This window comes from Choloepus didactylus, chromosome 5 (assembly GCF_015220235.1).
Source record: "Choloepus didactylus isolate mChoDid1 chromosome 5, mChoDid1.pri, whole genome shotgun sequence".
Lineage (NCBI taxonomy): Eukaryota > Metazoa > Chordata > Mammalia > Pilosa > Megalonychidae > Choloepus > Choloepus didactylus.
In genome coordinates, this window is record NC_051311.1 from 104,119,577 (window position 1) to 104,133,568 (window position 13,992).

The window sequence follows — 13,992 nt, forward strand, 5'->3', positions numbered from 1 at the left end:
TATCCCTAACCAACCCCCCTCAATTGTTGACTCGTAGTATTGGTATAGTACATTTGTTACTGTTTATGAAAAAATGTTGAAATACTACTAACTGTAGTATATAGTTTGCAATAGGTATATATTTCTTCCCTATATGCCCCTCTATTATTAACTTCTAATTGTATTGTCATACATTTGTTCTGGTTCATGGAAGTGATTTCTACTATTTGTGCAGTTGATCATGGACATTGCCCACCAAAGGATTCAGTTTTATACATTCCCATCTTTTGACCTCCAGCTTTCCTTCTGGTGACATATATGACTCTGAGCTTCCCCTTTCCACCTCATTCACACACCATTCAGCACTGTTAGTTATTCTCACATCTTGCTACCGACACCTCTGTTCATTTCCAAACATTTAAGTTCATCCTAGTTGAACGTTCTGCTCATACTAAGCAACCGCTCCCCATTCTTAAGCCTCGTCCTATATCTTGGTACCTTATATTTCATGTCTATGAGTTTACATATTATAATTAGTTCCTATCAGTGAGACCCTGCAATAGTTCTTATGTGTGTGGCTTATTTCTCTCAGTATATCGCCCTCGAGGTTTTGTCATCAACCCATTTTTTTTTTTTTAATATGGTTTTGTTCACTCACCATACATTCATCCTAAGTAAATAATCGATGGTTCTCTGTAAGGTCATATATTTATGTGTTCACCACCTTCACCACTATCTGTATAAGGGCATCTACATTTCTTCCACAAGGCAGGAGGGAAAGTCAAAGAAGGTAGAGAGGCAAAAGAAAGAGGAAAAAAAAAATGATAGCTAGGAAGCAGCAAGAGGAAAAATAACCTTAAATCAAAGTAGAGTAAAGAATCAGACAATACCACCAATGTCAAGTGTCTAACATGCCTCCCCTATCCCCCCCCTCCTATCTGCATTTACCTTGGTATATCGCCTTTGTTTCATTAAAGGAAGCATAGTACAATGATTCTATTAGTCATAGTCTCTATTTTATGTTGATTGCATCCCTTCCCCAGTGCCTACCCATTTTTAACAACTTGCAAGGTTGACATTTGCTTTTTCTCCCTTGTAAAAGAACATATTTGCACATTTTTTCACAATTGCTGAATACTCTAGATTTCATCAAGTTACACAGTCCCAGTCTTTATCTTTCCTCCTTTCTTCTGGTGTCTCACATGCTCCCCACTTTCCTCTCTCAACCATATTCATAGTTATCTTTGTTCAGTATACTTACATTGTTGTGCTACCATCTCCCAAAATTGTGTTCCAAACCATGCACTCCTGTCTTCTATCACCCTGTAGTGCTCCCTTTAGTATTTCCTATAGGACGGGTGTCTTGTTCACAAAGTCTCTCATTGTCTGTTTGTCAGAAAATATTTTGAGCTCTCCCTCATATTTGAAGGACAGCTTTGCTGGATATAGGATTCTTGGTTGGCGGTTTTTCTCTTTCAGTATCTTAAATATATCACACCACTTCCTTCTTGCCTCCATGGTTTCTGCTGAGAGATCCGCACATAGTCTTATTAAGCTTCCTTTGTATGTAATAGATCGCCTTTCTCTTGCTGCTTTCAGGATTCTCTCTTTGTCTTTGACATTTGATAATCTGATATTAAGTGTCTTGGTGTAGGCCTATTCAGATCTCTTTTGTTTGGAGTATGCTGTGCTTCTTGGATCTGTAATTTATATCTTTCATAAGAGATGGGAAATTTTCATTAATTATTTCCTCTATTATTGCTTCTTCCCCTTTTCCCTTCTCTTCTCCTTCTGGGACACCAATGATACGTACATTATTGTACTTTGTTTCATCCTTGAGTTCCCGGAGACGTTGCTCATATTTTTTCATTCTTTTCTCCATCTGCTCCTTTGCGTGTAGGCTTTCAGGTGTTTTGTTCTCCAGTTCCTGAGTGTTTTCTTCTGCCTCTTGAGATCTGCTGTTGTATGTTTCCATTGTGTCTTTCATCTCTTGTGTTGTGCCTTTCATTTCCATAGATTCTACTAGTTGTTTTTTTGAATTTTCGATTTCTGCCTTATATATGCCCAGTGTTTTCTTTACAGCCTCTTTCTCTTTTGCAATATCTTCTCTAAACTTTTTGAATTGATTTAGCATTAGTTGTTTAAATTCCTGTATCTCAGTTGAAGTGTACGTTTGTTCCTTTGACTGGGCCATAACTTTGTTTTTCTTAGTGTAGGTTATAATTTTCTGTTGTCTAGGCATGGTTTCCTTGGTTATCCAAATCAGGTTTTCCCAGACCGGAACAGGCTCAGGTCCCAGAGGGCAGAAATATTCAGTATCTGGTTTCCCTGAGGGTGTGTCTTAGAAAATTGCTGCACCCTGTGATGCCTCAGGTCACTGTGCTTTTCTGCCCAGCAGGTGATGCCTGTTAGCCTATAATTTTTGACTGGTGTGAGGAGGTATGGCCGTGTTCCCCCAGGTTCTGGGGTCTGGTTCTGAATGGAAAGGGCCCCACCTCTTTCCTCTTAAAGAAGATAGACCCCCGGGGAGGTCATTAGCACTTCAGTGGTCTCTCTCTCTGCTTATGCTGTCTCCACCCTTCTCTGAGTCACAGCCCTGGAAACTGAAAATGACTGGGGCTTTCTCCACTGAGCTGAAAAAGAAACAGATAGTCCCCTTCAGACCCAGTCCAAGGCGACCCTCCGGCTCTCCAAGGTCAGTCGTCACCCAAAGCCTCTGTTTTTTGGGGATTCGTACCTGTAGTGAGCAGTTCACACTCATTGCTTAATACCCCAGTTGGAGCTCAGCTGAGCTATACTCGCTTGCTGGGAGAGAGCTTCTCTCTGGCACCACAAGGCTTTGCAACTCAGGCTATGGGGGACGGGGGTTCTCGCGACTTGGATCCGCAGGTTTTACTTACAGATTTTATGCTGTGATCTTGGGCATTCCTCCCAATTCAGGTTGGTGTATGATGAGTGGACGGTCTTGTTTGTACCCCCATAGTTATTCTGGATTATTTACTAGTTGTTTCTGTTTTTTTGTAGTTGTTCTAGGGGGACTACTTAGCTTCCACTCCTCTCTATGCCGCCAGCTTGCCCAAGCCCCCTTCATTTCTTTTTAACAGCTGAATAATATTACATTGTGTTTATATATCACATTTTCTTTATCCAGTCATCTCTCGATGGACACTTGGGTTTTTTCCACCTTTTGGTTATTGTGAATAATGCTGTGATGAACACTGGTTTACAAATATATGTTTATTTCCTTGCTTTCAGTTCTTTTGATGATATACATAGAAGTGGGACTGCCAGGTCATATGGCAATTGTATGTTCAACTTTCTGAGTAACTGCCAAAATGTTCTCTACAGAGACTGCATCTTTGCAATTCCACCAACAATGTACAAAGGTTCCACTTTCTCTCCAATCTCACCAAGACTTATTTTCCATTTAATAATGGCCATTGTAGTGGGCATGAAGTGATATCGCATTGTGGTTTCAATTTGCATTTCCCTGATGACCATTGATGTTGACCATCTTTTCATGTACCTATTAGCCACCTGTATATCTTCTTTGGAGAAATGTTTATTCAATTCTTTGCCCATTTTTTCATTGGGTGGTTTGTCTTTTTGTTGTTGAGTTGTCCTGGTTCTTTATATATTCTTAACTTTATATATACAAACTTATCAGATACACAGTTTGCAACTATTTTCTCTCTTTTTGTAGGTTGTCTTTTCACTGTCTTGATAATGTCCTTTCATATAGGAAAGTTTTTAATTTACATTAAGTTCATTTTATCTACTTTTTTTTCTTTTGTTGCTGGTACTTTTGGAGTTATATCTAAGAAATCACTGCCAAATCCAAAGTCATGAAGGTTTTCCCCTCCATTTTCTTTTAAGGGTTTTACACTTTTAGCCCTTATTTCTATTTTGAGTTAATTTTTGTATGTGGTGTGAGGTAGGGGTCCATCTTCATTCTTTTGCATGTGAACACACAATTTTTCCAGCACCATTCACTGAAGACACTGTTCTTTCCCCTGAATGTTGCCACTAACACAAAAGAAGGAGAGGGTCAGACAAAGGAAACACTGGAAGAGTAATGAACAAATTTAAAAAAACTGTAATCTCCTTTTCTGACAGCCTTCAGGGAGAAAAATCAATGGGAGAATATTGGTGGCAAGTAGAAAAGAGAACCTGTGTACAATGAATTAAATCTTGAAGGAATTAAAAAAAAAAGTTGGGGTTAAAGAATCTGTCACTGAACTATAACATGACTTCAGGTGTTTATCTGGCAGGAGGCCAACTGACCACTTCTGTATAGAATCCATCTTCTTCTGTGAACATTACTTTTTCATTTCAGGATGCTGCTTTCTGTATCACCTTCCACTTCTTTTCTTTGATCTATCATCCTTTATCCTTTTTTCACAAGATCCTAGATAGTCCTTATCCTAGCCTAAAAAAGTAATAAACACTCAGCTACTCTTTGGTTTTCTCTTCTCCCTATATATAGTTGTGGCATGTTATCTTATTTGTTTCTTCATATAGTAAACCATCAGAACTTGTGAGTACAAAGCTTTCTGCTTAAGTCTGTTTTTTTATGCCTGAACTTTTTGGAAACCAGTGAAGATCTATTGGGTAAATGTCATCAGGAAGCTTTACTATTTGACTTGTTTCACTTGTTAGCAAGTTCCACTTCACTATTTGGTGATCATCACTACATGAATACAATTTTTCAGCAGTAGTCCAGCCCACGCAGCTCACTAACTCCTGATGCTTTGGTTCTTTTAAAAGAGATATCTTCAGTCTCATGTCTCCAGTTTCCAGCAAAATGAAAAAATGCCACCTGTTTGTAGTCACTGAAGTTCCAGGAAAGTGGTGGTGATTGCTCTCACAGACCTGGGACCAATTACCAAGAAGCTGCCTGATATCCCTGTCACCATAGTGGCTTCTCCCAGCCCATTGCTCGTATTTTAAATTTACTTTCGCTATTACTTTTTCTAATGCACTAACAACTGTGTCCTTTTACAAAATCAGTCATTTTAGTACAATTTCCTCTCCATTTAATTTTTCCCCTCCGTTTTCCCCCCTTATTCCATGCTTATCTGACACACTGATGTGATGTGGAATTCTTGATCTGGATTGTGATGATGTTCTCTTTGCTTTGTCTCTGCCTCTGCCTCTCCCTCTCCTTACCTCCAATATGAAATGCTGAGGAGTGATGAATTCTTCTGCACCTGTTGTTATTTTCTCCTTTCCAAAACTGAGCTGAGCTGAAGCATAATAATGATGTATACCTCCCTGGCATTAGGCTAGTAGTACTGTTTTCTGGCATTATAGTGGAAATCAGACAGGCCGTAGTCAGCCTAAGGCAGTGAAAGGAACCCAACTAGAAAGCGCTTCCTAGCATTTCTGGAGTTTCTAGTTCTCTTCTCTTGAGTGCTTTTATTATTCCTTAGGGCCTTATCACAGTTTTTAATGTTAATTCCTCAGATCTGTAAACCTCACTTGAATTTAGGTTGCACCTCTAGGCCTGGTTTTGAGAGAGGAATTAGGTATTCCTGGCTAGCTTGCTATTTTTTTAGGACGCTAAAGTCTTGATTGTATCATTTCATATTATTATAAATAAGTGCTGAATGTTTTGGAGTTTGCTCACCTGTAGCTTGAAAATTACGGTTTTTCTTAATCAAATTGGAATATATAAATGACTTTTATTTCTTTTTTTTTAAATTTTAATCTTCTTAGTTCTGATAGTATCAGCAGTGATGAGGAAGAGCTAAGGACATTGGGAAGCAGCGGCAGTGAAAGCAGTACTCCAGAAAATGTCGGACCTCCTTTCATCATGGATGAAAATAGTTGGTTCAACAAGTGTAAGAGAGTTAAACAAAAGTATCAACTTACCCTGGAACAGAAGGTATTTATCAGTTATCGAAATTCATTTTATTTAATTCTACACTGTCACTGACCACAGATCTTTTAGCTGACTAAAATTATTTATCCATTCTTATTAACTATTCTTGAATTTTCTTTTAATTTAAAAGCATGCAAAATTTTAGGAAAGACTTTTGTTAAACTTTATCTGATTTCATGTTTTAACATTAAAATAAGCTGTTTATTCTCCTGTAAGCAGTTTAATTTAATATTTGCAATTTTAGTTCCTAAGATTAATTTTATAAAAGATTATTGATTTGTGAAAATACAGTGATTGTCTAAGCACATTCCATATATGTCTGTTGTGTTTTTTCTTTAAATGAGGTACTTCAGCATAGTGCAGCATATAACAAAAAGAAAAATAAACTCCATTCTCTTGAGAAGTTTGTAATCTTTATCTTTTTACAGTAGTAGCTCATTATCCTTTCTACCTTTCCTTCTAAATTATCATTATTCATAGATGGAATATATAGGGAAAGCCAAATGGAATTAGTTATAGAGATATGGGAACAATAAAAAAGTGACTGGAGAAAATAGTTAAAAAAATAAATTTACAAATATGAGTAGATTTCCTATATACAGTTTTTTATATTAGAAAATATTAAAGAAAAAAGAACCCACTTATAATATCAACAAAATATGTATAATGTATATGAAGAAAACTTTAATACTCTATTAAAGGAGACATCTACCAGCAAGAAGTTAGACTAAGATAATCTGAAAACCTTCCCACTGCAGAATTCTGGAAATGCTTGTAAAATACAGGTTAAAAAAAAGTTTCATTCAGAGCTGAGCTCTCAAAGAAAAGGAACTCACTAGGGACTAGAAGCATAAAGGAACCTGAAAAACAGAGGAATAAGTGCATGAGTTAATGCAGCTGCAGGCCCTGGTGTGAGGGGTGAGGGGATGATCCGTTAACCTAGGTACTTGTGCTTTAATTCCAACAAGGGGACAGCAGGTCTGAGCCCACTATCATTCAAGATGGAGTCTGAACCCAGAAGGGAGGAGTGGGATGCAAGATGGCAGAGTAAGCAAAGAAATTGATAAATAAACCTGAACTACATAAAACAGCAGCAATAATAATGACCAATAGGGGGTGGTAGTGGTATGCTGGTTTGTTTAACTGGCTCTTGCAGAGGGAATGGGGGACGGAGCCCTGATTTGTAGCATTTGCCAATTTTTATGGAGTAAATATTCCCAACATGGTCAGTTTAAGCTACCAGTGTGACATCACCAAATGAAGAATTGTGAAATGATGCACAGTAGCACATCATTATATAGTTTTTCTACTATAGAGATATAAGAGATATAAATGATCTTAAGAGGATAAGTAATAGTATAATTAGGTAAAATAATTAGGAAGGGATAAGTTTTGAGTATTATTACTTTTGTTTTTATATGATTTACTTAATATAATTTAATTTTTAATAATAGCAATGTTTAACTGACAGAATTTCTGAAAATTTAATAATCAGCTCTCAAGAGCCTGTACAAGCTGGTTGTAGCCAATCATTGGATGTATGAAAGAAAAGTAGAACTAAAACTCTGATTAACAATATAAGAAAGTATGAAATAGGATAGTTGAAGGTAAAGCGTTTTGAAGCCTTATTATAGTGAGGGAGGGTAGAGACATTTTTTTAATATGCTTGCCTCTTTCTAAAGTTAATCATTTAGTAGATGCAATTAAAAGAACAGAAATAAATGTTTACCTTCCAAACTAGTAGTGACAAGGAAAAGAAATAAAACTTTGATCAAGAAGGGAGCAAATGAGAAAAAATAAGAATGGTAAATAGCAAACACAAAATAAGGTGGTAGAAATAAATCTAAATATAACTAAATAAGTCAACATCACCATAAAAGTAAATAGTGTAAACTTGCCAGCTAAGACAAACTCTGATTTATTAAATATAATAATAATATTTAGCCATATTCTGTTTGTAAGAGACACAGCTAATATATGATGACAAAAAAAGTTAAAAGTAAAGGGATAAGGATATAATAGGCAAATACCAACCAAAGAATTCTATATTAATATCATTCAACACATACATTAAGGCAGAAAACATTATTAAGACTAAGTAAAGTTGTTGCCTTTTTAAAAATAATTTACAAGGAATGTATAAAAATGCTGAACTTACATGCATTTTACAATGTAGCCTTGAAAAATAAAAAGCAAAAATTAATAGAAAGTCCAGAGGAAATTGATACATCTATAATTATAGTAGGAAATTTTAACATGTCTTTCAGAGTAATTTACAGATTAAACAGACAAGAAATTAGTAAAGATGTGGTGAACTTGACTAATACAATTAGTAAGGTTGATCTAAAATATATAAAAAGGTGTATCTAACAATTAGAATATACACTCTTTTCAAGCACAAATGAGACAGTTGTACAATTATTATGGAGCATACTAGATCACAAAACAAATGTCTGTAACTATAAAAGAAATGATATAATATTGACTTGAATGCAATAAAGTTAGATATCAGTACAGAAATTTCAACACCACTCGTTTACCTGGAAATTTTTACAAACTCAAACTTATAAATAATTATGGGTCAAAAAATAGGAAATATTTAGAAATGATCAAGAGTGAGTGCAGTATTTGTAGAATTAAGTGCTTATCTTCAAAAAGATAGATTGAAATTTGAAGAGACAAGTATCAAAAAAATAAGCAACTAATAACCAAATGAATTCAAAAGAAGGAAATAATAAAAATAAGACCAGATATAATGAAATAGAAAAAGAAATAATCACAAAGCCAAAAACTGATTATTTGAAAAAAACAAACAAAAAAAACAAAACGAAATAGACAAATCTTAGCAAGAATAATAAAATTTAAAAAGAGTTAGGGCTCAGATAAACAATTTTGAGAATGAAAAGGGAGTGGGATACATAACTACAAATGCAGCAGAGACCACCCCCCAACAAAAATAGAGAATGCTTTTAACAATTTTATGTCAACATCAAAAAACGTAGATAAAGAATTTTTATAAATATTGTCAAAATTGATAGACTATAGCCATCAAAGAAATTGAATAAGTAAATTAAAATCTATACACACACACACACACACACACACACAATCTTCAGACTTCATGGTTTTGGAGGTGGATCCTACCAGCCATTCAGAAGACCATGATCCCTGTATTATACTGACAGTTCCTGAGAACTGAAAAAGTAGGAATATTTTTAAATGAATTTTATGAATCTAGTATAACTTTGATACCAATAGAAGCTCATGTGAATATAATATCAGGTAGGAATATGATTAGTATAAACATTTTCAAAAACAATTTGGCATTATCTAGTAAGTATGAAGATATGTATGCCCTATGACCTGGCAATTCCACTCCTAGTCAACTCTTAGAAACTCTTGGATATGTGTACCAGGAAACCTATAAATCAGTGTTTATAGCAATATTGTTTATAAATGAAACCTAAAATAATCTACTTAGCCCTTGACAGGAGAGTGAATAAATAAAGTATGCAATATTCATACAATGGATCACCATCCAGTAGTGATTGCGAATGAACTGTAACTAGATGCACTGTAGATGAAAATACAAGTTTCAAAAGAATATAGACAAAACCCAGCAAAATGAAATATGCTGTTTAAGATGCCATACATTTTTGGTAAAACTAGAAAGAAAAGCATGGGGATGATGAACACAAAGCTCAGAATATGTTATCTTTGCAGAGGAGGCCGGGGTATGATCAGAGAGAAGCAATAGGTGCTCTAAAGTTATTGGTAATTAATCTAGGTGGTGAGTATATGAATATTTTAAAATCACTAATGTTTATAAATATTCATAGTTTATTATAAGTTGTGTATATGTGAAATATTTCTTAGTAAAAATTAATATTTCATAAACATGTTATAGAAAAAACAAATATTTGAGAATTGTTAGGAAAAATCTGAAAATGAAGCTCAGTGAGGGGGAGAGTATTAATAGCTACTATTAACATGTATTATAAAGCTACAATAGCTAAAACTGTAATGATACCTGAATAGGATAACATATAATGCAGTAGAAACATACTTTAAGGAATAAAAAATTCTAATATCCATCAAAGGAATTTGAAAACATATTACAGCTAAAAAGAATAGGATGCCATGAGACAAGAGCAATCAGAAAACAAGAAAGAGCTATTGGAAATTAAAAATAGGGTTTCCTGAATTAAAAAATTCAATATAAGGTTTAGAAGATGAATTCCATGAAGTCTCCCAGACAGGAGAACAAAGGGACAAGAAACAGTAAATGAGTGAAAGGTTAAGAGACAGAGGATCAATCCAAGAATTCTCATATCTATTACATGTCTGAAAATAATAATAGTAGTTGTATTGCATACATTGTACCCCGTACCGTTTACCTATACTGACTCATTTAATAAGCGGTTAACCTATTTTGACTCAATCTTCACAAGTAGATATACTTCTTGCTCCCACTATATTAGATGAGAAAACTTGCCCAGAGAAGTTAAGTAACTTGCCCAAGGATACACAGTCTTTCATGAGAACAGAGATATCTTCTTAAATAATCACACCTTAGTTATCAATTTAGGAAATTTAACATCAATTCAGTACTTTCATTTTATCTGTAATTCATATTACAATTTCACTGTAGATGTCCAAATTATGTGGTAGAACTGAGATACAGGGCTAGGCAGTCTCTAAGCTTGCAGGCCTAACCAAAATTTATATATTGCCTCCCACTAACATATTAACACTAAAATATTAATATCTATGTGTTTTGAAAAATAATCCAATAGAAGCAACTTTCTAATTGTTCATTCTGAAATTATGTCTGTATTTTGAAGTTAGGAAGCCTGTAGATTATTTATCACTCCTTTGAGTTTAGAAATTACTATGTTTTAACTAAGTTGTGCATTAAATTATAAACATATTTTACTGAACTTTAGAGAAGAGTTTTAAATAACAGAGAACATATGTTAAGTTTTTCCATTCAATTAAAATGATTGTGTTTTACTGATACTTTGAAATTGTTATTACCATATAAATTAAGAAAGCATTTATTTTCAAGATATGTATTAGAATTTTGCAGTTGCTACATTCTGGTGCTACTATTTTTCAAGGGTTACCTTGAAGAACTCTTACGGCTTCGAGAGAACCAATTGTCTGAATCTGTCTCCCAGAATAAAATACTACTTCAAAGGATTGAAGATTCTGATCTGGCCCATAAACTGGAGAAGGAACAACTGGAATACATAATTGTGGAGCTTCAGGATCAGTTGTAAGTGAGATCCTTTTGAGAAAATTTTGGCAATATGCAAACAAAACATAACAATGTGTTCTGACATAGGATTCAAATTACAAGAAACCTGATTGCCTCCTACTAAGTTAAATTATTTTTACTTACTCTATTTTAAATTTACTTTTGTTTTTCTTCTTACAAAAGAAATGCATGCTCATTGCAGAAACATTAGAAAATACAAGAAAATAATTATCACCATCATGCTACTCAGAGTTAACTGCTGTAACTTGGCATGTATTCTTACAGATGCATAGGGATAATTTTAAGAGAATGGATTGATTAAAAAAAAGTGGCATATTAGACCAGTAGTACTGAAAGTGCAGTACTATTGCATAATGGTTGTGCCAGAATATCACTAAGTACAATTTAGTGCAGCTGACTATTTTCTTTTTCCTAGCTGGACTTTTTTGATGAGAAAAGCTGTGTATTTATCTACATTCTGGTACAACTCCTTCATCTATCACTATTCAAAGCACTTGTACTAGACATACTATTTTGCCAAATTTACTTTTATCAGTTAATTGTTCATGATGAAAATCTTCACATGTTAATATGTATTTAATCTTAAAAGGTGATTTTAAAATATTTTATTTTGAAACAGCTTCAAAATTTTAAAAAGTTGTAATGATAGTACAAAGAATTCCTATATGCCCTTTCTTAGATTCACTGATTTTCAACATTTTGCTACATTTGGCTTATGATCTCTCCCCCTTGGCACAGACATACATAACATGTTTTTGACCACTTGAGAGGTTGCATATGTTGTGCCCCTTTACCCCTTAATACATAATTGTGTCTTTCATAAGAATAGAGATATCTTTTTATATAATCATACCTTAGTTATCAATTTAGGAAATTTAACATCAATTCAGCACTTTCATTTTACCTGTAATTCATATTACAATTTCACAGTAGTTGTCCAAATAATGTCCTTTATTGCAATTTTTGTTCTCTGGTAGAGGATCCAATCCAGGAGCATGTTTGCATTTAATTGATGGTTTCTTCAATTATCTTTAACTTAGAACAGTTTCATAGTCTTTGTTTTGCATGAGATTGAAATTTTTGAAAAATACAGACCAGTAAATTTATGGAATGTCCCTTGATTTGGGTTTGCTTGCTCTTTCTTAATGATTGCAATGAGGTTTGGAATACAGTATAAGGTGGTTTTGTGCTTCTCAGGATATCACATTGGAGGCACATGGTGTCTGTTTGCCTTTTATTGGTGATATTAATTTTAATTGTTTGGTTAAGGTGTTTTTCTCCTCTGAAGATTATTTTTTCTTTTCATAATTAATACATAATATGCAAGGAGCTACTTTGAGACCATGTAAATATAAAAGATGATTTATCTAAGTAAAAAAAATGTTTTACTAAGGCACATAAAAATTTAATGTTTTCTAGGAATTTAGATCTTGATGAAAAGAACTATGTCCATATATTGTTTCTTACATTTTTTTCTGATATTTTAAAGACGGTTGGTCCTATGTGCCATCACTCATTGAGGAGCAGATTGATACTTTCCATAGCCTTTTACATAAACAAGGAGAATAACATCAAGAGCCAAACAATGGAGATTTCTGGTTAGTTTTTTTGAAAGTTAAAAGAGTAAGAGGGTAATTTCCTTTTCTTTCACAGATAATACTGGTAGGTTGCTTTTCACTTAAGAATAATTATAAAATCAGTTTTAATTTTGTTAAAAGAGATTTTCATTTGAATTAAATTTAAATCGATCACATTTATTTTACTTTTGACAATTTAAAGGAAAAAAAAGGACTCTCAAACTTTTTAGTTTGGAAAAACATTTATCCAAGTTACGGGTTTTATCATACCTCTATGCATGTAGGAGAAAAGAGGAATGTCATTGATCCTTGTGATTTTGCATAGAAACTTCACAATTGTTTTTAAATACTTTAAGGAGATTTTTTAATTAAAAGTGTTACCAGAAGAGCAAATAAAAATTAAGGCCACCAGTCAGATTTAGGCTATTTTTTTTTTTTTTTGAGTAGAGAGATTAAAGATTTACTTTCACATAACATGGCTACAGTCTCTGGCTGGGTATAAATTGGTATCTTACAAGGTTCCTTTTTACAAAAATCACTTTCAAGAATACTGAACAGGAGAGTAAGTACATTCCTTTGTGAATGCTCACAATCCACTACTTTATCATAATGAGCTTTAAAATGCAGACTAGTGTCTTCATTTTTGCTGCTATAGGGAGTGAACATATTTTTTCCTTATCTTGCTGAGATTTTTTTACTAAGTTAGGAAGGCCTACAATAAAAGGTAGGCACTACAATTCCCTTTGTTAATCCTGGGAAAAAAAGTGGCCCTAAGATTAAAAAATATACTGTATAAAGAAAAACAGGTAGGAAAGGAGTATTAACAAATGGAAAATGAGGCATGTAATATTTACTTCTACATTGTGCTGACTTTTTTTTCCTGGGTGATTTAATCCTTTGTCACTTAACCTAGTCTTTTTATACAGTTCTTAATTGATAGATTACTATTAAAGTATGCTTTCATTATGTGTTGTGAATACTCATAAAATCTGAACATTTTGTAGTTTTGCAATAGAGTACAAGTTACTCTGGTGTAATGTAGAAGCATCTTGAAGCTTTCTTGAAAAACAAGACTTTTCAGATACTGGCTGTACGCTTGCTAGCTATGATCTCAATCTTAAATTAATTAATCTTTTTGAGCTTCAGATTCCTCATCCATAAAATGGAGATAATACCTTGTGGATCACGATGAGTACTGTGTATAATAATATAGGTAGGCAAAAGAAGGCATTTAAAGAATGTTTATTCCTCTGCTTTGGTTTATAGGAACC

At 33.8% G+C, this 13,992-nt stretch overlaps 1 protein-coding gene across 5 annotated transcripts in view; it reads left to right on the forward strand.

Moving 5' to 3' along the window:
- The window catches only part of RUNDC3B (RUN domain containing 3B), a 245,960-nt gene that overhangs the window by 159,754 nt on the left and 72,214 nt on the right, over positions 1–13,992 (forward strand). For 4 of the 5 annotated variants that reach the window (XM_037836576.1, XM_037836579.1, XM_037836577.1 and 1 more), the window contains 2 exons: positions 5,698–5,866; positions 10,984–11,141. In XM_037836576.1, coding sequence (XP_037692504.1) covers positions 5,698–5,866; positions 10,984–11,141 — 327 coding nt within the window. The remainder of the gene's footprint in view (positions 1–5,697; positions 5,867–10,983; positions 11,142–13,992) is intronic. The other variant, XM_037836578.1, reaches the window with a different exon arrangement.